The following is a 27,240-nucleotide window of genomic DNA, read 5'->3' on the forward strand; positions in this document are numbered from 1 at the left end:
CTGTTGATAATAGAAAATTGTCATAGTAGTCCCCTTGACGATTAGATGTACTTGTATATTATTGTGTCTTTGGGCCTTGTGAGTTGAAAAATGCGCACACTTATATTTTCTCATCCGTTACTTATTACTTATTATGAATTAATTTTATGCTGAAAGTCTTTAATGTCAAAGTCTTACTACATGTATATCAGAAATTTAACATCTAATCTAATCGAATCTAACTTATCTTTAAACCCCCTTTGAAGAGGAACCATATTTATCAATGATTATCAATGATAAAAATGAGGTCAGGATCATATGAATCACCAAATATAGTTGACATGTTGCTTTCAGTGTCTGAGAAACGAACCTAATCATGACAATATAATGTTGACCAATGAACAACGAAAATAAGATCAATGTCAGAACAATTCCGCCAGAGGAAATAAAGTCATTACACACATCAAATATGGCTGACCTACAGTAGTAATACTTATAGTATCTGAGAAAGACATAATCACCAATCTTGATGAGGTAATGATTCAGATCAACCCTGCCAGAAGGACATATACACTTTATACTGATTCCAGGATCTGACTAGCCTTCTGGAGCACCTGCGATCACCCCCGTTTTTTATGAGGTTTGTGCAGTTCAGTCTATAGTTTTCTATGTTGTGTTTTGTATACTGTTGTTTGTCTTTTGGTGGTTTTTGTTTTTTGCCAAGGTATTGCCAGTTTGTTTTCGACTTATGAGTTTGAATATTCCTTTGGTATCTTTCTCGCTCTTTTCCATGCCCTAAATATAACGGACCTACTGTTTTTGTTATCAAGAAACGGACCTAACGACAAATTATTAACATTTATCAACGACCCTTGAAAATGAAGTCAAGGTCAGATTAGACCTGCCAGACGGATAGGTACACCTTAGTATCATTCCATACACCAAGTTTAGACCTGCTTTAATACTGTATCGAACCATCAAAACTTCATGTTCATCTATGATCCATTAAATGAGGTCAAGGACAGGTGAACCCTGTCAGGTTGACATGTATACCTTAAAATGATTCTATATACCCCATCAGAATAGCATCCATACGCCTGGCATTCTGCAACATTTGTGGAAGGCATCCAGAAATTGCCATAGTCCCATATGAATCTCATGAAATTGTCAAATCAAAATGAAAGTATAGCATGGTAACAATTATGATTTATAAGTAGAGGTGAATTATCATGTCCAAGTTTCATTACCAAACTCCAAGGGGTTTGAAAGTTAAAGAGCGGGGAAAAATTTTCTACACTTGCGCAGAGGCTTAGTTGAACAATTTTTTTTACCTTGACCTTCACTGTAGGGTTTCTTTTTACCTTGCCGATCATCACTGTAGGGTTTCCTTCCTCGAACAATACACACCTTCTAGTACTGGTAAATAGTCCTGTCAAGTTTCATTACCAAATTTTAAAGGGTTTGAAATTCAAGCAGAAACGGTTTTTCTACACATGCACAGGGGTGTGACTAAGTTGAACCAAGTGTTTGATCTTGACCTTCACTGTAACTTTCTTACATGTACTATAGGCCTTCAGCCGATCAATCGAAGGGACCCTTATAATAATAATCCTGATAATATGCACACCTTTAGAACATTATATGTACTAGCTTGAAAACTGTAGGAGGATTTAGCTGGACAATCCATTTACAGTGATGACATTTTGTCGTATGGGAAAACAAAATGGTCAAAGTCCCATAACTCCATAAAAATTATCGATTCAAAATGATGATATAGCATAGTCAGAACAATAGGATGACTGATACTACTACTAAATATGAAAGCTTTTTTTCAGACTGAGTGTTGTTCTGATTCAGACATAAAGACTATCAATATGTCCCCTGCAGTGTGCACCGTGGGGTACAATAATTGGATGGCCTTTAAAACTAGCAATTTGGATTAGTTATGCAGGAATAACTCAAAAATGATTCATATTTGTTCTTTATTATTCATAAAGACTTGATTATCTGATTAAAAATCATTATAAAAAAAGAATCAAATGACATATTCAATATGCAGTACAGTAGAATTGTTTTATCTGAATGATAATAAAATAAATCAATATGCAGTACAGTAGAATTGTTTTACGAGTGATAATTAAATAATCAATATGCAGTACAGTAGAATATTTTCATCCAAACGATAATAAAAAAAAAATTGGTGAAGAAGTATACATTATTATTATAAAATCTAATAGTTCAATTTTGTTACTTCTCTTAAAACTAAAATATCATTTGTAACCAAGACAGGAACCTACACTGTAGTTTTCATATCTTAAGATGCACCAAACTTATCAAGTGCTTATTTCATTACAGGAAATGGGCCATGTCAATGATTTTGCATATAATTTTACTATGTTAACTTGAACTAAAAAAGCAAATAAGTAATGCACTAACATATTTTATTTTCTGAAATATTATTGAATAAAATTCTTTCAAAATAGGTGTTCATTTGCATAGCAAGTACATAATGATGAAAAACATTCTCAAAATTGTCTTAAAATCAAATCTCCAAAACCCATCAAGTTGACATGTTGTTTGCTTTGATTGATTTATATAATCATCGAGTCACTCACATTGTTTCTGATGTATTAACCAACCTGTAACCCTGTTGGAGGGCTTTACATTGTGAATATGTTAACTTTATTTTTTTCACAAAGAACACCACATTACTGTTGTTTACCCAAAAAGCAAAGTTGTTGACCCTATAATTATTTTACCTCATCAGTACTGAAATTATCTGGCAACAACATATCAATTTGATGAAAAATCTATTGAGTGGGTGATCAGAAATTTTTTTTTTTCAAACAATAATTTTTTACCATGTTTTTAATAGATTGTTTTGTACTTACTGTACAAATGTTGAACTATTTTAAAAATTTTACCAAAATCTGTGACATAGTCCATTCACATATCCTTGACCTTAATGTTTTTCATTATTTTGGGAATTGGGTATAAATGGCTTTGATTTTGTTTCTGTTAAGTACTAAACATTTGTATAGACACTTGTCCATTGCTGGAGACTATGTTGCCATCTAGTTTTTCGGAGGTTTATTTTTGTCATTGGGTTGATATCTCATTGTATATACACTGCACCTCCTTTTATTCATACTAAATTTTTACTAGAATTTAGTAACAGCTTCCATTTCAAAATCTTGGTCTGGAATTATTGGTTGTTATACATCAAAAGGACCTATGAATTGATGTTTTTTTTTGTTAACAAAACAAATAAGTAAATGTACTTACATTTCTTTATAAAATTACGATTATCTGAGTTTCTCCCCTTATATGGCAGTGTTTAAAAATATTTTTGCAAAAACAGATCAAAATTATTCAAACTAATTGTATCATTTTTGAAAAATGTGCATTTTACATTTAAAAATCTAGACAGATTTTACTTTACTATCAAAGATCGATAAAGAGAACAGATCTACCTTAATCAATTATTAAATTAAAAAAAATAATAAGTAAGTTTTCTGCTATTAACAAGGAAAGGGAATTATTAATTAAAACAATAACAGATTTTTGGCCAAATACAAAGAAGCTTGGATCTTTTTATAGCAGGTTATATTTAATATTAGCTGTAACTTTATATATTAAGTACTGTAATAATGTCCCCAGCAGATTTTTGTATTGCATGAGCTTGTGAATACTATACAATTCTACGATTGATTGTTGGTGTTTTAACTATTAAGCGCCACATTTGGGCTATTTCGTGGCGGCCAGTTTTTATTGGGGGAGGAAGCCGGAGTGCCTGGAGAAAACCACGACCTTCGATAGGAAAACTGACAATCCTAGTCAATTAAGATTGGAGTTGAGTGCACCCGCACAAGCGGGATTCGAACTCACAACCTCAGTGTTGACTGGCTAGTGATTAAAGTAGTAGAACTACTTAGACCACTTGGCCACCGAGGCCTACGAGGGATAATATTCATGCAATAACTCTACATTTTTAGCAAAATTTGCTTAAAAAATATTATTGTCACTGATGACCTATATAATTTGAAGTTATATATGCACCAGTGCATAACTTTTATTGCTATACATTAACCATTGTTGATGATCAAAGGGAAAACAGGAAACACCCATATATCATAGGCGGATCCAGGGGGGGCCCCCCTTTTGTGGGAAAAATTTGGTTGATTATATAGGGAATCACTGAAGCATGACTGGAGCGGGCCCCCCTTAGGTCAGTCAGCGGGCCCCCCACTTATACAAAATTCTGGATCCGCCACTGTATATTATGGTTATATCTTGCATATGATATTGAGAAATAATATTATTTTATTGAATCTGGAAAAAATTATAATGGGATATGGATAAAGAAAAAGGGTTGTATATCAATATGTATATACACATGTATTTTATTTTATCAAACACAGTAATAATTAATGCATTTTCATCAATATACATAATCATGGATTAATGATGCACCAACTAAATGCCCAATAAAAATGCTGCCTGGCCATTGGTTAAAAATGAGTGATGTGCACCAATAAAATGCCAGATAAAAAAAAGCTGCCTTATCATTGGTTCTTGATTTGAGATGGTTAACAATAAAAGATCTCGTTTAACTGGTTGATGATTTTAATAATGCACCAATGAAAATATGACAGACAAAAAGCTGCTTTTAATCATTTAAATAGTCACAACAAAATTCACTTTTTGCACTGTTTTTTATAAAATGCCACATGAAATGAATTATAAAAGATCAAATAAAATATATAAAGCATTCATACATTATATATCAAAGTCATATGAAAATGGCAAACCTGTTCCATAAATGGCTGACACTAGCTTGATACAATAAGCTGTCAACATGTACTTTGTCAATCTTTGTAACTTTCAATACACCTTATTGCTATTTATTCCATTCTGATAAGTTCTGAAATTACACAACTCTTTCTAACCAGTTGACGCCATCTGGGGCCCTGTTTAAACAATGTACTGTGCATAAAAATTTTCAAAGAGTTATGTTTAAACCATTGTAAATACTTCAAACAAAGCATTTTTCTTACTTTAATTTGTGTTTAAAAAATTGGATCATAACTATACAAATTTCAAAACGTTTTCCTCCCTCAGCTCATTACTGATGACCTTTGTGTTTGTGACACTTGACCCAAACAGGAAGTTGTCTAGATGACTGTTTTTTCCGGATTGGACTAAATAGCGATAAGGTGTTTAGGTTACTATTTTCTTCTATTATCAACACCATTTCCGTTTCATAACAAAAATGGTGAAACTTTAAAGAGCATAATATTTTTTTTTGTCTATGTAAATTTAAACTTGATAAGGCATTAATAATAGATCACAACCATCACCCTAAAAATATTTACACAGGAAGTGTTTTAAGTGATGATCTAATTGCTGCCAGAACTATAATTTTGGGCAATGCTTGAGCTCTACATTATTAGCCAAAAGTCAAATTTTTCCATTATCTGATTTCTGAAAAAAATCCATTATCACTTCATTTACAGACTTTACGTTATGTATGTTACTTATCCTTTTACTTACTGGAAATATATTATAAATAATTTATGAGATCAAATTGAAGTCTACAATTCAAATGTCAAAAAAATACACAATACAGCTAAACTTTATAATAGGACTGGAACTCAAAAGTACTCATCATCAAATTTCAAAACCATAAAAAAATAGCCAAAAAAATTATATACATTTATAAAGTTTAACCATCAAATTGCTTTTGCAAATGATCTTTTAAGTTCTTACTAGTACTATTCAAAAAATTTAAATATAAAATTTGACCACTTGGTCCGAGTACACAGTTATTTCGTAGTGCATTTCTTTTAGACAATAAATGAAAATAAAAAAAATCCCACCTGCGCTTTCTCAATAATATTTTTACAGTGTGTTGTACTACTTTTGGGACAAATTATATCAAAATTATAGAAAACTTCATCGGCTCTAACTCAAAATATGGACAATTCTATGTTAAGGGGGTCTTGAAATCTTTTGACAGCTTCCGAAGTGCTAATTTTTAACCTTTTTCAGCTGGACCAAATCACTACTTTACTTTACAATTCATGACCCAAATTTTTTTACAGTGTAATTTCATCCCCCTACTTGCTATTTGAGGCATAAAACATGAAGGAATACATTTGGAAGGGGTACTAAAAAAATTGGCAAGCAACACACTGTCCACACTAGGGACTTTATTCGTGGACAACGAAAATCAAAGGACGATAACTGTGTACTCGGACCTAATAGGATAGAAAAATTTGACCAATCTTAATAAAACTTGGTATGACTAAAGCTTAATAAATTATGAGACTGCTGACAAAGTTTCATGGCAATAGGATATATATTATAGACAATATGATAAATTCTATATTCAACTTCGCGTGTTAAATTTTGACGTTTAAATTGAAAAATTTCAACTATCGACATTTGGGGCTTTAAAAATTAAAATATTGCAAAAAATTACATTTTAAAGGGCTTTATATATGACATATTATGTATTTAAAGCAATAGAATACTCATTTGATTTATCAGACTTATCACAATTATTTAAAAGTCAAATTTATATGAGCCTGTGCCAAAAAATGGAGGTTTTCCAATGAAGGGGGCCTTACATGAAGATGTATTATTTTCCAGCAATTTTAAATTTGTGGAGTTTTTTGGTTATAAATAATCCTTACATATGTATTAAATGTACTTTAAATGGAAAGAAAAATTACAAATAGCATACCATATTAGTATAAAAGGGTCTTAAGCCAAGTAAGACTGAAAATAATTTAGGGTCAATTTAGGCCGTAGCACATATTTACATTTAAAAATGCATACTGAAGCTATAGGAAATAAAAATTTGTGTCTCTTTTATAATTTCTATACTCAGGTTACATGATACAATAAATCTGAGAATAAAGGGACTCTTGCATTCTACTTTTTTTGCAGACAGTATGGTCTGATACAAAGATTTTTCACTTTTTAGTGAAAAACTCGCATGCAATTTTAGCCTCAGCAGGCTTATATTTGAACCACTTGCTATTTAACATAAGAAAAGAAAGATACTATGTGAAATGAAACAGGTACAAAAGACATTGTGAAGTGCTTTTAATACAAATTTAGTGAAATCTTTATTATGGACTTCAACTTTTATGTACCTAGGTCCTCACATTTAACTTGATCCAAACAGGCCGTTACACGAGGGTCATTTATACAACACATTTTGCACATATTGTCTGAGATAATCTTATTTTCTGTAGATTCAGAGTTCACAAATGAGTAATACAACTGGGTTAAAGCATAGAAACACAAATATTGACACAGGAAAACCTGTCACATAGAAAGTCAGAATGCCATTTATGCATCAAAATTGAAAAAGCTTTGAAATGCTTATTTTGACCATATAATGCCAAAATGGGTAATTTTTGCAGAATTTCTATCAAATAAAAGTTTAAATCCTTTAGTTTCATGCTATCTGACAAATTGACACCATTAAATCATTCAGGGAAGTTGCCAAAGTACAGATTCTATATTTACTGATTTCGCCTCTTAGGTCCGAGTACACAGTTATTTCGTAGTGCATTTCTTTTAGACAATAAATGAAAATAAAAAAAATCCCACCTGCGCTTTCTCAATAATATTTTTACAGTGTGTTGTACTACTTTTGGGACAAATTATATCAAAATTATAGAAAACTTCATCGGCTCTAACTCAAAATATGGACAATTCTATGTTAAGGGGGTCTTGAAATCTTTTGACAGCTTCCGAAGTGCTAATTTTTAACCTTTTTCAGCTGGACCAAATCACTACTTTACTTTACAATTCATGACCCAAATTTTTTTACAGTGTAATTTCATCCCCCTACTTGCTATTTGAGGCATAAAACATGAAGGAATACATTTGGAAGGGGTACTAAAAAAATTGGCAAGCAACACACTGTCCACACTAGGGACTTTATTCGTGGACAACGAAAATCAAAGGACGATAACTGTGTACTCGGACCACTTCAGGTACTATATCATTTTATTCTTTTTATAAATTATCAAACCTACTTCCTTACTTGACTTTTCACAACCATTTCCAAGAACTTTCTAGTTTTATCTATGACACATTCATTTGTCAGTTAGTATATTTTATAGCCATCTTTGTATATAACGTTTTTGTATCTTCCATAGAAAATTTGAATACCGTAATTCCATATTTATTTTTTTAATTTCTTGCTTTTTAAAAAAAAGATGTTAAGCTTTTATTTTGTCTCTACAGTTAGGAACAAGGGCTTTAAGTTACTATAATTCAAATGAAGATTTTTTCTTGGTAGATCTTTTAATTCACCTTTTCAAAATCTAAAGGACAATGGGTGATCTCATTGTTCGTAACCCAAAATGAAGATAACATTACGTCATTAGTTGAATTTCCATTGTATAGTACGTTTTAAACCAATCACAATGTTTTGGTTTAAGTCTCTGAAAATATTACCCAGAATTCATTAGATTCTGAAACGGTAAATTGTGCAACAATAAAGTAAGACATTTTGTAATCTGGAGAGGAAAAATATAAATGTGTACTCCTTTCTGCAAAAACTGAGCTTGAAAAATCCAGTCCTATTTTAATACTATGAACAAACAAAAAACAAATCTAGAATACAAAGATTGAAGCTAAATAAATATAATATTGCAAAATTAAGCACTTGATTCTTCGAATCCACTACAAAAGTAGAAACATAATTAAATAGCACTCTTCACAAGATAGCACTTTTACATATAGATATATACAAAATTGTAAAGACTAGAAAACGGACATTTTCTCCACAGTCCTAAAAGAATAATTCCATTGAGCATTATAAAAGTTATATTTTTTTCAATGAAAATTGTACTACTTCAAATATAATTTGATTTAAATGATATAATGCTTTATCTTTTTACAAGAAGTACTTTTGACCAAAAAAACCCTAAAAACAAAAAAATAACATATATTCCAACAGTTCAACAACAGACAAATGCATAGCACTAGACTTCATACAATAACAGTTAACAATGATACATACTTCTATATATATAAGTAAAGTGATATTCCTAGCTCATAATGGTTGAGATCAATTTTCCTTGTAAAACAATGAACCATTCCCAGAATTGTCAAAGCTATTGCCAATGTACTTTTACTTATTCTAAAAATAATATAATTCTATATTGATTGTTTGTTTGTTGGTTGACTTACGTCCAATGGCCAATATTTCATGTATGTTCAGGACGACAACAATGAGCATATTGGTAATGACTGAAGATTACCCTATAGCATTGTGTATATAGGACCAATGAGGTTCTCTTCGAAATAGAATAGAACCTCCTTGAGAGGATAATGTATGTTTCTTTCTTTAGCTGTCAGCTAGTTTACAAACAGGTTTTGATAATATATTATAGGTAATTTCATTAAAACAATAGAAAATGTTGATATTTTTGTGTATATCACTGGCTATATAATTGAACACAAGTCTGAGAATGTTCCACTGTAAGCTGGAATTCAACAACCTGACTAACATGTATGGTATATTAAAACCAACATATAAATATACTATTAACTTTAAAAGTATTCACTAAATAAAATATTCAAGAACAAATATTCTGCAAACAAAAACAAAAACAACTAGAGGCTCTCAAGAGCCTGTGTCGCTCACCTGACTCTACTTTGGTTTTAGAAATCATGTAAAGATAGATAAAAATCATAACAGATACCCAAATAATGATTGAGGCCAAATTTTGATTAATATTGGTCCCGTTATTTAATAAAATATCCTGGTGGCAATCTTGAACAGTAAATCGGCAACAAAGTAGCAACACTTGGTCAGCACTTCATAAGGAACATTCATGCCATGTTTGGTTTCATTCCATTCAGTGCTACTCTAAAAGAAGACATTTGTATGTATTTCCCATAGGGTCCTATGTTAAACTAAGCCCCCCCCCCCCCCCCCCCCCCCCCCCCCCCCCCCCCCCCCCCCTAGCGGCCATCTTGGATGATGGATCGACTGCAAAGTAACAACACTTGGTCAGCAACTCATAAGGAACATTCATGCCATGTTTGGTTCAATTCTATTCAGTGGTTCTCTAAAAGAAGACAATTGTATGTATTTCCCATAGGTCCTTTTTTAAACTAAGTCCCCTGCTGTCGGCCATCTTGGATGATGGACCGACTGCAAAGTAACAACCCTTGGTCAGTACCTCAAAAGGAACATTCATGCCATGTTTGGTTTCATTCCATTCAGTGGTTCGCTAAAAGAAGACATTTGTATGTATTTCCCATAGGTCCTTTGTTAAACTAAGTCCCCTGCTGTCGGCCATCTTGGATGATGGACCGACTGCAAAGTAACAACACTTGGTCAGCACCTCATAAGGAACATTCATGCCATGTTTGGTTTCATTCCATTCAGTGGTTCTCTAAAAGAAGACATTTGTATGTATTTCCCATAGGGTCCTATGTTAAACTAAGTCCCCCGCTGGCGGCCATCTTGGATGATGGATCGGCTACAAAGTAACAACACTTGGTCAGCACCTCATAAGGGACATTCATGCCATGTTTGGTTTCATTCCATTCAGTGGTTCTCTAAAAGAAGACATTTGTATGTATTTCCCATAGGGTCCTATGTTAAACTAAGTCCCCTGCTGGCGGCCATCTTGGATGATGGACCGACTGCAAAGTAACAACACTTGATCAGCATCTCATAAGGAACATTCATGCCATGTTTGGTTCCATTCCATTCAGTGGTTCTCTAAAAGAAGACATTTTTATGTATTTCCCATAGGGTCCTATGTTAAACTAAGTCCCCCGCTGGCGGCCATCTTGGATGATGGATCGGCTACAAAGTAACAACACTTGGTCAGCACCTCATAAGGAACATTCATGCCATGTTTGGTTTCATTCCATTCAGTGGTTCTCTAAAAGAAGACATTTGTATGTATTTCCCATAGGGTCCTATGTTAAACTAAGTCCCCCGCTGGCGGCCATCTTGGATGATGGATCGGCTACAAAGTAACAACACTTGGTCAGCACCTCATAAGGAACATTCATGTCATGTTTGGTTTCATTCCATTCAGTGGTTCTCTAAAAGAAGTCAATTGTATGCATTTCCCATAGGGTCCTATGTTAAACTAAGTCCCCCGCTGGCAGCCATCTTGGATGATGGATCGGCTACAAAGTAACAACACTTGGTGAGCACCTCATAAGGAACATTCATGCCATGTTTGGTTTCATTCCATTCAGTGGTTCGCTAAAAGAAGACATTTGTATGTATTTCCCATAGGTCCTTTGTTAAACTAAGTCCCCTGCTGTCGGCCATCTTGGATGATGGACCGACTGCAAAGTAACAACACTTGGTCAGCACCTCATAAGGAACATTCATGCCATGTTTGGTTTCATTCCATTCAGTGGTTCTCTAAAAGAAGACATTTGTATGTATTTCCCATAGGGTCCTATGTTAAACTAAGTCCCCCGCTGGCGGCCATCTTGGATGATGGATCGGCTACAAAGTAACAACACTTGGTCAGCACCTCATAAGGAACATTCATGCCATGTTTGGTTTCATTCCATTCAGTGGTTCTCTAAAAGAAGACATTTGTATGTATTTCCCGTAGGGTCCTATGTTAAACTAAGTCCCCTGCTGGCGGCCATCTTGGATGATGGACCGACTGCAAAGTAACAACACTTGATCAGCATCTCATAAGGAACATTCATGCCATGTTTGGTTTCATTCCATTCAGTGGTTCTCTAAAAGAAGACATTTTTATGTATTTCCCATAGGGTCCTATGTTAAACTAAGTCTCCTGCTGGCGGCCATCTTGGATGATGGATCGGCTACAAAGTAACAACACTTGGTCAGCACCTCATAAGGAACATTCATGTCATGTTTGGTTTCATTCCATTCAGTGGTTCTCTAAAAGAAGACATTTGTATGTATTTCCCATAGGGTCCTATGTTAAACTAAGTTCCCTGATGGCGGCCATCTTGGATGATGGATCGGCTACAAAGTAACAACACATGGTCAGCACCTCATAAGGAACATTCATGCCATGTTTGGTTTTATTCCATTCAGTGGTTCTCTAAAAGAAGTCATTTGTACGCATTTCACATAGGGTCCTATGTTAAACTAAGTCCCCCGCTGGCGGCCATCTTGGATGATGGATCGGCTACAAAGTAACAACACTTGGTCAGCACCTCATAAGGAACATTCATGTCATGTTTGGTTTCATTCCATTCAGTGGTTCTCTAAAAGAAGTCAATTGTATGCATTTCCCATAGGGTCCTATGTTAAACTAAGTCCCCCGCTGGCGGCCATCTTGGATGATGGATCGGCTACAAAGTAACAACACTTGGTGAGGACCTCATAAGGAACATTCATGCCATGTTTGGTTTCATTCCATTCAGTGGTTCTCTAGAAGAAGTTCAAAATGTAAAAAGTTAACGCCGACGACGGACGACGCCGGACGACGGACGCCAAGTGATGAGAAAAGCTCACTTGGCCCTTCGGGCCAGGTGAGCTAAAAAGGACAAGCTATAACATATCTTTAAATTTCAGTTTTACACCTAAGTCCAGTCCATAATACCTTTTGTACAAATCTAAATGCAAAGATATAATAAAAGAGTAGTGTATAGAAGTTCACAAATCTATAATTTCTTTTCTGCTGCAAAAAAATCAATTTATATAAGCACTATATAATTTTACTAACTTAAAATTTCATTATAAAATATGACATTCAAAACTTAACATTTCAATATCCTGTATACAGTTTGGAGATAAAATGTATTCACTCAGCCAAAACAAACATTCATATAAACAACCATTTACAATAGCAATTAATAGATGGAAGGGCTATTATTAAAACATGAGTAACATCATTTTAAATATTGTATCTCATTAAATAAATCAAATAATCAAAATCAAGAAAGCAATAATTTTTTCTATTATACACTGAGCCTTTATTGGGGTGTTGTATTTTCAGTAAAAATGCCGTTAAATGAGACACTTACTTTAGTTCATTCAACATTAACACTAAATCTTTTAATAACAGGAATGTTTTTTTCTTTTTCAATATACCTCTAATAAAATGACCCTGTTCACAGAGATTCTGAAGTGAAGTCTGGCTCTAACCTTGGTTAAATAAAGTGATAATGTCAGGTCTCAATAACATCCTGGTCAAATAAAGTCATTATGTCAGGTCTCAATCACATCCTGGTCAAATAAAGTGATTATGACAGGTCTCAATAACATCCTGGTCAAATAAAGTGATTATGTCAGGTCTCAATAACATCCTGGTCAAATTAAGTGATTATGTCAGGTCGCAATAACGTCCACTTATCAAGGTTTGAATTTTAAATAAAGTAAAGTCAAATTTAATGTATATTCTCAACTGCCTGAACCTTTTAGATTCAGAAGATTTCATTTCGATAAAGCAAAAACTGAACATGGTTCTTAATATACAAAGTCAAATTTCTATATTGATAAAATAATTGCATGTAAAAAGCCAAAACGATACAAAGAAATATTTCTCTCCTTTGAACACATTATAAGACGTGATAAAAAAACAAAAACATATCAACAGTTCAAGTCTGATTGACTTTATATAAATATATAAATATCAAATATAATAAAATAGGAACAATCATAAAGTCATCAAAATTAAATAGGAATGTCGACAGAATAAAAATAACAACAAACTGTAGATTCTTATCAAAGATTATTCATTTCCTTTGATATTCAAAGAAGGTCATTCATTTAATAGGGTGCAAAATCCTAAAATTTTAACAAAAACAGAATAAATAGAAATATCTGTAATTTTGAAATACTTGTTTTTTTGTGCAGATCTGTTAACATTCTAGTTAACTTAAACAATTTATTTGTTCATAACCTGAGAAAAATCGGCCCTGAAAATACAAATCTACATAAACTGATACAGGAAAACTTTAGTTATACAAATGTAGATACAGATATATACATCTCTAAATTAAGGGACAAAGGAAATCTTGAATTCCATAAATTTTCCTGAATAAACTAGTTAAAAATCTAGCAGTTTGTTGTGGAAAACTATCTGACTACAATACTGAGCTTTGCCTTTGTTGTATTACTGGGCCTCCATTACGTTGTAGTTCACTATGGCAGTGATATAAATATGAGATCAATCTAAAAAAACAAAAAAATCAGAATAAATGTAAAAATGCAATGGGGAATCACAACCTAAATAATCAAAATTTGTGAATCAGAAAGTCAACAATATGTTTTACCATCCACCAATCCATTTTACTTTTACTATCATGTTTTATAAAACGTGTCTATTGTGGAAGACCTTAAGTTGATCTGTAGATGTTGTTTACATTTTTGTCGTTGGGTTGCTGTCTCATTGACCACACATCCTCTTTTTTATTTATAACAAAAATACTAGATTTAGATGAAATGAATGGATTTTAATGAATTTGATTAAGAATTCATTCACAGACAGGTGAGAGACTGTATGTAGTCTCTTCATAATAATCAGAACTCCTGTAATTTAAGGATATCAACAGTGAGATAGATTGAATGCTAGAAGTTGAGAAAAATCAGGAAAAATCTGAAGATTGGTCAAGGGTCCAAAATGAATACAATAATAAGTATTGGTAAGTAAAAGAATGAAGATATTTTTACATACTTAAAATGTAATGTTTATGCAATATAAAGTATCAAAATGTGAGTTTTGTTCTTCGTTCATTAATTGCCTTCAAGTAGGACTTAAGATACTGAGCAAACACAATTAATGAATATGGAAGTAGGGTTGGGAATTTTGTTTTAAACCACATAAAAAAGTGTAAAAGAATAATAATTTTTTTCCTCTATCCACCAAAATTGGTATCTTATAAAATGAATGAAACCACAGTAATATCTGTCAACAAAAATAATCTCACATGGCCAAAATCTTCTCCACAGAATCATTTCTTTCTCTTCCAACAATCGGGGTGAATCTTTTTCTGTTGGTCTGCCATCAGTTTAGCTTTTTCTGAATAGGCATGGCGATGGTTTAAACCCATTTTCTGCCATTCATCACCTAATAGAACACTAATGGCTCTGAAACATTTATATTCTTCTGATTAAAAAGTAAGACATTGTTATCCTACAAAAGTTGACAATACTTCAAGGTCTTATATTACAGGAAAGATAAGCTTGGTGACAAGTTTTCTTCAATTGCTATCTTATCCTGAAACATACTGTGTGACATGTTACAAAACAATTAACATTTCATAAATTGGTAATTTGCTAGTATTTCTAGAGATTTTGGTGAAATGTCCAGCCCTCTACATGTTCTTCTAGTGATGTATTAATAGTGGTTGTATTAAGAGATGTATGAAATTATGATTAGAATGCAAACATGACACATTCATTGTGGAACAAAATAATAACATTTTTTGATACTTTAAATTTTTTGCACTTCTTTTTGATTCAATGCTTCATTTTGTGTATTGCACCCCTAAACATGCTAAAAGGTAATTTCTCTAACAGACATAAACAAGAGGCTCTCAAGAGCCTGAATCACTCACCTGTATTTCAGAGGAGAAGATTTTTAAATGTTAGCAAACTTGATGAACAAATTGTGTAAAATTGTCTTTAAAGGGCAATAACTCCTTAAGGGGTCAATTGACAATTATGGTCATATTAACTTTTTTGTAGATCTTACTTTGCTGAACATTATTGCTGCTTACAGTTTATATATATCTATAATAATATTCAAAATAATAACAAAAAACTGCAAAATTTTGTTAAAACTACCAATTCGGTGGCAACAACCCAACAATGGGTTGTTCGATTCATCTGAAAATTTCAGAGCTGATAGATCTTGACCAATTGAACAATTTTATCCCATGTCAGATTTGCTCTAAAAGCTTTAGTTTTTGAGATATAAGCCAAAAACTGCATTTAACCCTTATGTTCTATTTTTAGCCATGGTGGCCATGTTTGTCGATGGATCAAAACTTCGGATACAATTTATAAACTAGATACCCTAAGGAACATTTATTTAAAGTTTGAAGGTATTTGGCCCAGTAGTTTCAGAGGAGAAGATTTTTGAAATAGTTTACGAAGACAGACGACGGACGACGACAGACGCCAAGTGATGGCATAAGCTCACATGGGGCCGGTGAGCAAAAAATGGTAAAACATGTTTATCAAATATATTGAGATCTTACACAAACGTGAAAATTTGTTTAGTTTTGCAGTTTCTGAGTACCGGTAGAACCATACCTCATAAGGAAGACTTCTGACCTTATATCTTCCTGAATATGCATGAAATATTTGCTGCTGGAACAACAAACAATCAATCAACCTTACCTGTTATCCTTTCCAGGATATTTCTGGGTGTATTCCTCTCTGTGGTCCTTGGCAAATAACATAAAAGCATTCATGGGCCTCTTTGGTTTAGGCTGATCCAGTTTTAATTGCCTTTTCTTGGTTGGAGAACTATGAGGACTTTTCTTTGGACTAGATGTCTTCTACAGATACATAATCACACTTTAATTTTCTATTTACCTTCTTTAAATGGTCAGAAAAAGTTTAAGTTGATAACATTGATTGGCCAGTTAAATATATCCATATTGTTTTTGCTAAAAATGTGTTTTTTATATTTTAAAAGATAGATGATGTAATTACAGCAGATTTTTATCAAATATGTTGTCATGGATATTCGAGGATAGATTATGGTCCTAAATTAAAATTTCTGAACTATTCTGCATCAATTAATTGACATAATACACCCTGAGCTTGGTTGGGCTGCCATAAACAATGTTCTTTCAAATAATATGAGATGCCTTTCACATAAATGTTTTCACATTGTTTTTTAATAAATCCTCTGTGTGTCTAAATTTCTTGACTTCATTTCATTTAAAAACATTGCAAAAATATCCAAATTTATATTTAGTCTCCCACTGGCTACAAAAGTAACACCTCTTTGTACTCTTAAAGAATTTTTTCAATCATTGAATAGGATCACTTGCAATACATCTTTGAAGCCAATATTGGTTGTTATATATCCTAGAATTAAAGCAATATATCACAGAAACCCAACAATAAGATAATTAACCTACCTGTGCCATTGTACTCAAAGTGTACACAGCAGACCGGTCCATGGGGGTAAACTGGTCATAACTGTAAAATGTTAAAAGTATACATAAATCATACTATTTCATGTACTGACTATACTATAATATATACTGTAACTGTCAGACCATATATGTATGTTATTTTGTGTCTCAAAGAAACAGACACCACAAGGATTATAGATACTTTTCATAATGAAAACTCGCCGCAATATAGCCCTTTTGTGCTAAGGCAGAGTAAAGCAAACATCAATAAATAATAATGAAAACATTTAATTCTTAATTAGCACTTTTCGTATTATTTAAATTTCTTAAAGAAGATGGTGCTGATCCTGTAGTGTTTTTATTTTCTTCAAAAACAAGTTTATACATATACTTACATGTACATATCTTTTCTGATGGTTACTGGACAAAAAGAAACCCTATCTACCTCAGAAATATGGTAAGACTGTCATGTTTAAGCTTATTGTCTATATCTTGCACATAAATGCCCAAACATGCATATAGTCTGGGACATAATTATACATATAATGGTATAATAAATCACTTTTCAATATTTAAATTTTTTTGGGTAAAATTACTGTAAGATATTTAATATTTGTTCTTTCAAAATCTTCTTTTTATAGTTTTAAGGTCAGTCAGGGTTTGGACTAGACAGGATCACATACTTATTCTGAGAAACAAATTATATTTACAATAATGCCCTTGGTAACAGTAGCCATAGCTGTCAACTGACCCGTATTCTGCGGGTTATACCCAAGAATTTCCCCCTTCACACAGGATTTTTTAAATACCCACCTGGTATTTAAATAACCCGGGAATTTCAGAAAATGACCTGTTTTTACCCGTATTTTTTACAGGTATTGTTTCCAGTATTGAGAAGTCAAATATACTTTTGGTTTTCTCGTTATTTTCCTTTGAAAAGGTAAACAATTGAAATTAGAATTAGCCTGGCATCCTGACCCAATCTAATACTACTGCCGAGCAGTGAGCCAGGATCCCAGGCTAAATTAGAATTTACTTATTTACCGTGCCAATGACAGCTATCAAAACCATTACATTTGATTGAAAAGTAACAATTCGAGGATTTTTTGTTAATTGTACCCCAGAAAGTTGAAGCCAGTCAAGCTTGACATACAATTCTATGTCTTGATTAAAAGATTTGCTGTTTGCAAATATCAAATATCCTGTAAAAATCATTTTAAAACAATTTGAACCTTTTAATACATTTCTGTTGGAGAGAATAATTTTGTAATCACTTAAATGTAAAAGCTTTAAATCAAATCCATATGCTCTAGATATTACACTGAAAGGAAACACATTAACTTCTTTCTATTTATCTTCCTCCTGTGTATAGGAGCACATTAGCTCTAATTGATTTCTAACTACATGTATAGCTGGGGTTTATGACATTCATTAATAAAAAGAAGTAAACTAGTGTGAATAAAACAATAAAAAGGCATTGCTTTAGAAAGATATTTAATTAATGATAAATATTTATATACTTAACAAATACAAAAGTGATTATTTTTAGGAAACTCAGTGGTACATGTATATAAAAAAAACCTCAATACTAAAATTGGACCGAAAAAGTTTGTACGCGTTTTGACCTGACATTTTCTTCTTCAATGCAGGTCATGACCTGCATTTTCAGTTTCAGAGGTTGACAGGTATGCCGTAGCTAAAGGTTAGAATAATATGACAATGTCTTACTTAGTTCTTGTTTCCATTGGTTCACTGTGAGATGGTTGCAGACAAACATCATTTGTTTCCAGTGTGTTACATGGTATCCCATAATGCTGTTCTGTCAATACTGGGGCATTAGAACACCAACCTTCAGAAATGATAATTGAGAATGCTGTAGATTCTGATATCTAATATCATTTGTTTTCAATCATAAATATTTTCAGAAAAAGATGACCTCAAATGAATTTGACTATTCCTTTAATGTCCTTTTTTGGTCATATAACTTCAAATTTAAAGTTCTACAAATACGTTCTCAGGTAAATAAAAAATCATGTAATTTAGCTGTTATGGAAGCTAGGTCGTACTCCATTGCTTATTGACATTATTTGTTCAATTTTAAAATTTTTACAAAGAATTCATGGTTTAGAAGAGGGTCATTTGTTAAAACAAGCCCTGGTCACAAGTAATGACACTCACAAATGTAATAAGTCATCTTGGTATTCTAGTATTGTATATATTTTAAGATGTATTGAGTTGATGTAAAAAGGTTAAAAATATTTTGATTAGTAGATATAGGATTTACTGGAAAAATACTATAGATGATAATGCAAGTGTTAAAGGAAAATTGCAAACTTATTTTAAATTTAAAAACATCTTCAAACAGGAAGCATATTTATGTCAAGTTAATTAATTTCAGTATCGAAAAAGCCTAACTCAATTTAAAATTTGTGCTCATCAGTAAGCTATTGAGAAAGATCGATGTACAAGAATCGATAAAGATAAAAGATTTTGTGGGCAGTGTAAAAATATGCAGGTTGAAGACAAGTCTCATTTTTTAATAGAATGCACTGCATATGAAAAGGTATTCAATGTAAAAAACTTCCATTATATTTCAAAGTATGAACTTTTTATTTGGTTAATGTCCAGGGAGTCTGAAAAATTCGTAAGGGTTCTGCGGATCCCAGTGTCTTGCCTACTTTTGCTGTTAGTCGCAGGCTCAACAAAAATGGGGAAATAATTATTAAGTTTTCCTCTAGATACTATCTTTTGAATGTAAGAAGCTTCTGTTCAAGTTTGGTAAGAATCCAGGATGGTTTATGAATCTAATAAATGTTTTAAAAACTTTAACTGCAGACTGTATGTAATGTTTACTGGAAGAAAAACTAAGTCCATTTATAAGTAATATACGGAAAAACAGGAAATTTTTTTTTACAAAATTTCCTTCTAGATACTAGCTTTTGATCATAAACAAGCTTCTGTCAAAGTTTGGTACAAATCCAGGATAGTTTAAGAAAGTTATTAAAATTTTGAAAACTTTAACCACAGAGTAAATGTAATGTTAACTGGCAGAAAAACTAAGTCCATTTATAAGTAAAATACGGATAAACAGGATTTTTTTTTAACAAAATTTACTTTTGAATACTATCTTATGATCATAAACAAGCTTCTTTCCAAGTAAGGTACAAATCCAGGATAGTTTAAGAAAGTAATTAAAATTTGAAATAATTTAACCACAGAGTGAATATTTGTGGACGCCGCGGCCGACATCGGAATGTAGGATCGCTATGTCTCGCTTTTGCGATGAAAGTCGCAGGCTCGACAAAAATCAACCCACTAAACCAAGATCCACTTTAGTGTATACTCAGAGAGAAGTTCTTTATATTACTTTGTTTTTCCAAAGATTTTATTGAATTTCATTGTGAGCAACTTCCACAAAAATGTTCATTTTAATATCCAGCGTCCTTCAAAATAAACGAACACTGCAAATTCAATTGTGACCTCAGGCACATCTACACTAAGTTTTGTTGGAACTAGAACATGGCTTTGTTTACAAAGCAAAAAGACATCATATTAAAATCTTGACATAATAAACTTAATATTGGGGCTAAAAGAGCACCTACTCCTTTAAATATTGCAAGTCTATGAGGAATACCTACCTTTTCCTTTCACAAAGAAGGGATGATCTATTGTACATTCAGCACACATATTATGTTGTGATGGAATGTCTGATGTAAAGTACAAGTGTACTAAAGAGTTTGATATATTGTCCAGCTGTGCAAATTTTCTTATTTCTATCAGCCGTAAACCGTTAGGTGCAACATACCTGAAATAATATAATGCAAAGAAAATTATCAGATTTATATTTTTTTAATAACATATTTACAAAAATATACTCCTTTTAATATTGTTTTTTTTTTTCTGTCATCAAAAAAATAAATATGAAAGAAGTGTTCTTCATTTATCATCTAAATGTGATTTACCACATTATCACCAAATTTGTACTTACATGAGGAACACCACGGGTGCCACATGTGGAGCAAGAACTGCTTGCCCTTTTGGAGCACCTTAGATCACCCCTGGAGAGGGTTTGTGTTGCTCAGTTTTTTATGTTGTGTTTTGCAGACTGTTGTCTGTCTTTTCATCGTTATTTCTTTATTGGCATGGTGTTGTCAGTTTGACTTTGACTTATGAGTTTGAATATCCCTTTCTTATCTTTCTCCTCTCTCGTCAAATGTGCATGCATAGACAATGGACAAATGCCACATGATGGTATATAAATTATCATAACTTTCATTCATTATATTTTGCTTACTTCTCCACAAAGCCATTAAGACCAGCAGCCCTCTGAGCTATTGATTCCTGTAATGCTACATATTCTACATCTTCCCACTGTATAAAACCAATACAAACTTTTGTTCCTGAAAAACATATTTTTTTCAGAATCAATTAAGTACCACACCTAAAAATCTTGCAAAAGATGATTCATAAATGATATTTTGTTCAGAATGTAAAATCGTATTAAAAGCTACCTATAATTTATTTTTATCCTGTGTAAATGTCATATCAATTATATAGAATATACTATGAAAATTCTGTAAAGGGAGATAAATCCATGATATGCACTGCATTTCTTTGTAATTTTCTATTCAATTTTATTCCATCAAAAGGCAGTATTAGAAGAACCATTACCCATTCATGATGAGTATCTAACAGTTTGTTGATTAACAAAATTAAGTTATTTGTAGGCTTTATTCATGTTAATCGCTTTTCTTGAAAATTGAATGATTGTTACATATTTATGGACTTTATGATACTTAACTAATTATTCTTTAAGCAAGGTAGGCAAATTTAATAAAAGAACAGATTTCCATTGTCCCCCGCGTTGCACATATTCTATCTATCCAGGGGCAATAACTAAAATAAACCACTTTTTTTTTGTTGTTCTTTAAAACTAAAACAATTTATAAATAAAAATCATGCGCTGGAGACAAAAAAGTTTTTTATATAATTGTATACTAAATATTTCATACAGACCTTCAAGGGCATTACTTATAGTATACTTTAAGTTTTATTAAAAAATTGTACCCTTGAGCATGTTGAGAGGCCATTTTCCATAAATTTAATTATTTCCAAGGGTCATTACTCTTTTAAAAAATTGTGTTAACTGTACATTAACCAGGAAACCCTTGTTTCCCCCTTTTTTTGCCCCTAATTCCTACACGATTTGAGCCGTAACCCCCAAAGCCAATACTAACCATCCCTTTGTGGTATAGAAACTTGTGGTATAATTTCTGAAAGATCCATACACTTAAACACAAGTTATTGTCTGGAAACAAAAAAAATGCTTATTTGGGCCTCTTTTCGGCCCCTAATTCCTTAACTGTTAGCACAATAACCCCCAAAATCAATCTCAACCTTCCTTTTGTTGTTATGAACCTTGTGTTTAAATTTCATAGATTTCTATTTACTAACACTAAAGTTATTGTCCGGAAACCAAGTGTCTTCGGACGACGCTGACGACGACAACGACATGATACCAATATACGACCGCAAAAATTTTGCGGTCGTATAAAAAGTCGATCGTCCACCATTATAAAAGTTGTCCGAGATAATGCTGCTATTAACCTATAGTATAGGTTTTATAAAAATCTGGCAAGAATTGTACCCGTGAGAGCGCTAACAAGGCCATTTTCCATAAATTTAATATTTCCAAGGGCATAACTCTTTTAAAAAAAAGTCAATCGGCCACCATTATAAAACTTGTCCGAGATATTGCTGATATTAAACTATAGTATAAGTTTTATAAAAATCTGGCAAGAATTGTACCCGTGAGAGCGATAACGAGACCGGACGGACACACGGACGACTGGTATTTCCATGTCCCCCGCAGTGCTTTACACAGGGGGACAATAATTATACGGGATCTCATTATTTTAAGATTTTATTATTGTATAATATATACAATTTTTTTCATATTTAAGAATTGTTGAGTAATAATTCAAATTATTTGTACATTGTTTCTGTCATGTCAGTTAGGTATATAATCATCTCTCAAAACAACAAAACAACAAAATATTGTTTTGCCAAAACCTTGATCCTCTATCAAGCATGGCTACTAAAAAGTAAAGCAAAGAACTGTGCTTCAGCCAACTCATTATAGAAAACATACAAACAAAAGATTCTAACTCACAACTACTACATAAAAACATTTACTCAAATATGAAAAGCTAACAAATAAAAATATCAAACAATGAGTGTTGAATATTCATAATATTTGTTTTGGGTAATAAAACTTGAATCATTTACCTTCATCTATTTAAATTTTCGTATATTTAAATTATCACTCTAAAGTTTGAAATAAACAAATTCTTACCCCCAAAAAGTATTTTGTGAGTATAAAACTTCACCTGGTGAAGATATGTGAAGATGATGCTTGTAATACTGTAGACAGATCCTTTTCCCTTAGTGTGAGTTGTGTATTAGAAATACCATAATTATGGCAGCTATTGACACCTCATTAACACAAAAATCCTCCTTAAAACTTGAGTTAAACTGCCTCAGTTTACTCCACAATGTTAGAACACCTGTCTCAAGTTAGAAACCACACAGTGATTATCTGTGGTATCTCATTAGTAATTTTTTCCTTCTGACTGCACTTTATTGTATTGATAAATTTGATATTTTGATTATATATTTCATAAGTTTTTATTTAATTGAACACAGAAGTCTGAACAATTTAACATTTGTGTGAACATGATGATAAATCCCAATAGTGCACACAGCCACCGAGGAACACATCATACTTACATGTCAAATCCTGATCAGCCAAAATAAATCAAATATCAATTTTGCATGGCTTTTCCATTGTGTACAAGTTCAATAGATTTAGTGGTTCAAAGTATCTAAACTCCCCATCTCCGATTTATCAATGAAACTTTCATGTCTAAAGATGTACAAAGCTTGTATCAAAACTTCCCATCTCTGATTTATCAATGAAACTTTCATGTCTAAAGATGTACAAAGCTTGTATCAAAACTTCCCATCTCTGATTTATCAATGAAACTTTCATGTCAAAAGATGTACAAAGCGTGTATCAAAACTTCCCATCTCTGATTTATCAATGAAACTTTCATGTCTAAAGATGTACAATGCTTAAGTACATCTATGAGAATAAATAAAGATGTATGGTATATGTCAATGACAGCAACCATACAACACAAAAGCACCATAAGACAACTAAAAATGCTTCATTAGATCATCTACATGTACTTCAGTGAATTTTAAAAGTTACAAATTTGGTGTTTCTGGGGGATAAAGTTCGAATTCACAATTAATTTTTGCCATTCTAAGCTGCAATGACAAAACAAAGTAAAATCATTATTTCTTGTCAAACATTTTCAAAGACAAGAGTGGACACGCTGAAATGTCTCGCCTGTTTTACTGACCATTGATTTTATGTTGAAAGTCTGGGATAAAGGTTTTACTACAAGTATAACATAAACTTAACATTTTTAAAGATCCATGACAATGACGTCAAGGTCAGATAAAAAATGCCAAACAGACATGTACACCTTACAATTATTCCATACACCAAATATAGTTGACCCATTGCTTATGGTTATTGAAAAACAGTCAAAAACACAAAAACTTTATATTGACCAATGAACCATGAAAATGATGTCAAGGTCAGAAGACACCAGCTAGACAGACATGTACAACTCACAATCATTCCATACACCAAATATAAAATTGAGAATGGAAATGGGGAATGTGTCAAGAGACAACAACCCAACCAAAGAGCAGAAAACAGCCGACAGTTGACCTTTTGCTTATAGTACTTGAAAAATAGACCAAAACACAAAAACTTAACTTTGACCAATGAACCATGAAAATAAGGTCAAAGTCAGATGACACCAGCTAGACAGACATGTACACCTTGCAATCATTCCATACACAAATTATAGTTGACATATTGCTATGGTAATTGAAAAACAGACCAAAACACAAAAACTTAACATTGACCAATGAACCATGAAAATGAGGTCAAGGTCAGATGACACCAGCTAGACTGACATATACAACTAACAATCATTCCATACACCAAATATAGTTGACCTATTGCTTACAGTACTTGAAAAACAGACCAAAACACAAAAAATTAACAATGACCAATGAACCATGAAAATGAGGTCAAGGTCAGACAAAACCTGCCAGTCTGACATGTACCCCTTACAATCATTCCATACACCAAGTATAGTTGACCTGCTGCTTGTAGTATCTGAGAAACGGACCTAATCGCGTAACTTTAACCTTGATCACTGATCCATGAATTGAGGTCGAGGTCATCTTACAGTATAGCATTTTCACATGAAGCTTGATATGAAATGTCAGGAAGCTCTAATTTGTAGTCCCGTGGAAATATGATGAAAACTTCATACTTTGCAAGTATATACAAGAATATATAAGTATTCTTTTAAAACGAAATTGATGAAAGATGTATGCGAAAAAATGCATCACACAGTAAAATATGCTAATGTTAAGCTTTATACAAAATTTCATCAAGCTTCGAATTGTAGTTATTGAGCAAAATGCAATGAACATTTTAATGGGACTAACAGATCGACAGAGGTAAACAGTTAAGAGTAGGGCTATGAAGAGGATTTTTTTGTTTGAAATCTGATAATTTTTTTTTCATATTTTGAAGGTTTTTCTTGTTACTTGGTATCTTCAAATTTTTGAACTCAACAGTTAACTTCAGAGAGTTGAAACTTGTTATAACACTACTGCACACATAATAATTACATTGAGGAATTTGCATGGATAATTAATAAAATCCTCTTGGAAAATGAAAAGAAAGATACTTTAATTCATTGTATATATACTGAATAGATAACAAACCTGCTATGAAACACTGCCAAACTGGTTTAGGCCATTGGTGGGACCACACACCATTTTTGTTTCCTATGGACTCAGATGAAGATGTCACTTCGTTATCACAATAATTTCTAAATAAAATACATTAAATCATATCAGATATATATACAACTTATTCATGTAACCAGTCATGTTTCCATCTTTAATCCAAAGTAAAAAATCTATTAGGCATTATAATGTTAATGCAAGCTTGTGATTTAATAGTTGAATCCTTTTTTGCCTAAAATTTCAGTTGCTTCAATGAAATAACTCCAATAGTTACTTATGAAAAAGGTATTATATAATGTAATCTGCCCGTGAGAGAGAAGTATTAACTTTAACATTGATAACATTCTGAGGTTAGTGTTTCATCTGTTATTATAACTCCCGTGAGAGAGAAGTATTAACTTTAACATTGATAACATTCTGAGGTTAGTGTTTCATCTGTTATTATAACTCCCGTGAGAGAGAAGTATTAACTTTAACATTGATAACATTCTGAGGTTTGTGTTTCATCTGTTATTATAACTTCCGTGAGAGAGAAGTATTAACTTTAACATTGATAACATTCTGAGGTTTGTGTTTCATCTGTTATTATAACTTCCGTGAGAGAGAAGTATTAACTTTAACATTGATAACATTCTGAGGTTTGTGTTTCATCTGTTATTATAACTCCCGTGAGAGAGAAGTATTAACTTTAACATTGATAACATTCTGAGGTTTGTGTTTCATCTGTTATTATAACTTCCGTGAGAGAGAAGTATTAACTTTAACATTGATAACATTCTGAGGTTTGTGTTTCATCTGTTATTATAACTTCCGTGAGAGAGAAGTATTAACTTTAACATTGATAACATTCTGAGGTTTGTGTTTCATCTGTTATTATAACTCCCGTGAGAGAGAAGTATTAACTTTAACATTGATAACATTCTGAGGTTTGTGTTTCATCTGTTATTATAACTCGGTGAGAGAGAAGTATTAACTTTAACATTGATAACATTCTGAGGTTTGTGTTTCATCTGTTATTATAACTCCCGTGAGAGAGAAGTATTAACTTTAACATTGATAACATTCTGAGGTTTGAGTTTCATCTGTTATTATAACTCCCGTGAGAGAGAAGTATTAACTTTAACATTGATAACATTCTGAGGTTTGAGTTTCATGTGTTATTATAACTCCCGTGAGAGAGAAGTATTATCTTTAACATTGATAACATTCTGAGGTTTGTGTTTCATCTGTTATTATAACTCCCGTGAGAGAGAAGTATTAACTTTA

At 32.4% G+C, this 27,240-nt stretch overlaps 1 protein-coding gene and 2 long non-coding RNA genes across 4 annotated transcripts in view; all 3 read right to left on the bottom strand.

The window, feature by feature from the left end:
• Positions 1–1,943: 1,943 nt before the first annotated feature.
• Positions 1,944–5,783, bottom strand: LOC127726940 (uncharacterized). Its single transcript, XR_007993715.1, has 2 exons — positions 2,108–5,783; positions 1,944–2,057 (listed from the first exon to the last, which is right to left on the bottom strand). It is a non-coding gene; the product is annotated as an uncharacterized LOC127726940 (long non-coding RNA).
• Positions 5,784–8,575: 2,792 nt separating this feature from the next.
• On the bottom strand, positions 8,576–12,515 carry LOC127726936 (uncharacterized). 2 transcript variants are annotated; one of them, XR_007993711.1, is made up of 2 exons: positions 12,353–12,515; positions 8,576–12,020 (listed from the first exon to the last, which is right to left on the bottom strand). It is a non-coding gene; the product is annotated as an uncharacterized LOC127726936 (long non-coding RNA). The 2 variants fall into 2 exon arrangements; XR_007993710.1 differs by having other exon boundaries at positions 8,576–12,186.
• Positions 12,516–14,008: 1,493 nt separating this feature from the next.
• LOC127726923 (HMG box-containing protein 1-like) overlaps positions 14,009–27,240 on the bottom strand; it is a 29,726-nt gene continuing 16,494 nt past the window's right edge. Inside the window, exons 6-13 of the mRNA XM_052234311.1 lie at positions 25,951–26,057; positions 21,365–21,470; positions 20,709–20,875; positions 18,799–18,919; positions 17,074–17,134; positions 16,322–16,482; positions 14,905–15,064; positions 14,009–14,149 (exon numbers count right to left, since the gene is read on the bottom strand). Of these exons, the coding sequence (XP_052090271.1) occupies positions 14,929–15,064; positions 16,322–16,482; positions 17,074–17,134; positions 18,799–18,919; positions 20,709–20,875; positions 21,365–21,470; positions 25,951–26,057 (859 nt within the window). The 3' untranslated portion in view covers positions 14,009–14,149; positions 14,905–14,928. The remainder of the gene's footprint in view (positions 14,150–14,904; positions 15,065–16,321; positions 16,483–17,073; positions 17,135–18,798; positions 18,920–20,708; positions 20,876–21,364; positions 21,471–25,950; positions 26,058–27,240) is intronic.

Source organism: Mytilus californianus, unplaced genomic scaffold (genome assembly GCF_021869535.1).
Source record: "Mytilus californianus isolate M0D057914Y unplaced genomic scaffold, xbMytCali1.0.p SCAF_19, whole genome shotgun sequence".
Lineage (NCBI taxonomy): Eukaryota > Metazoa > Mollusca > Bivalvia > Mytilida > Mytilidae > Mytilus > Mytilus californianus.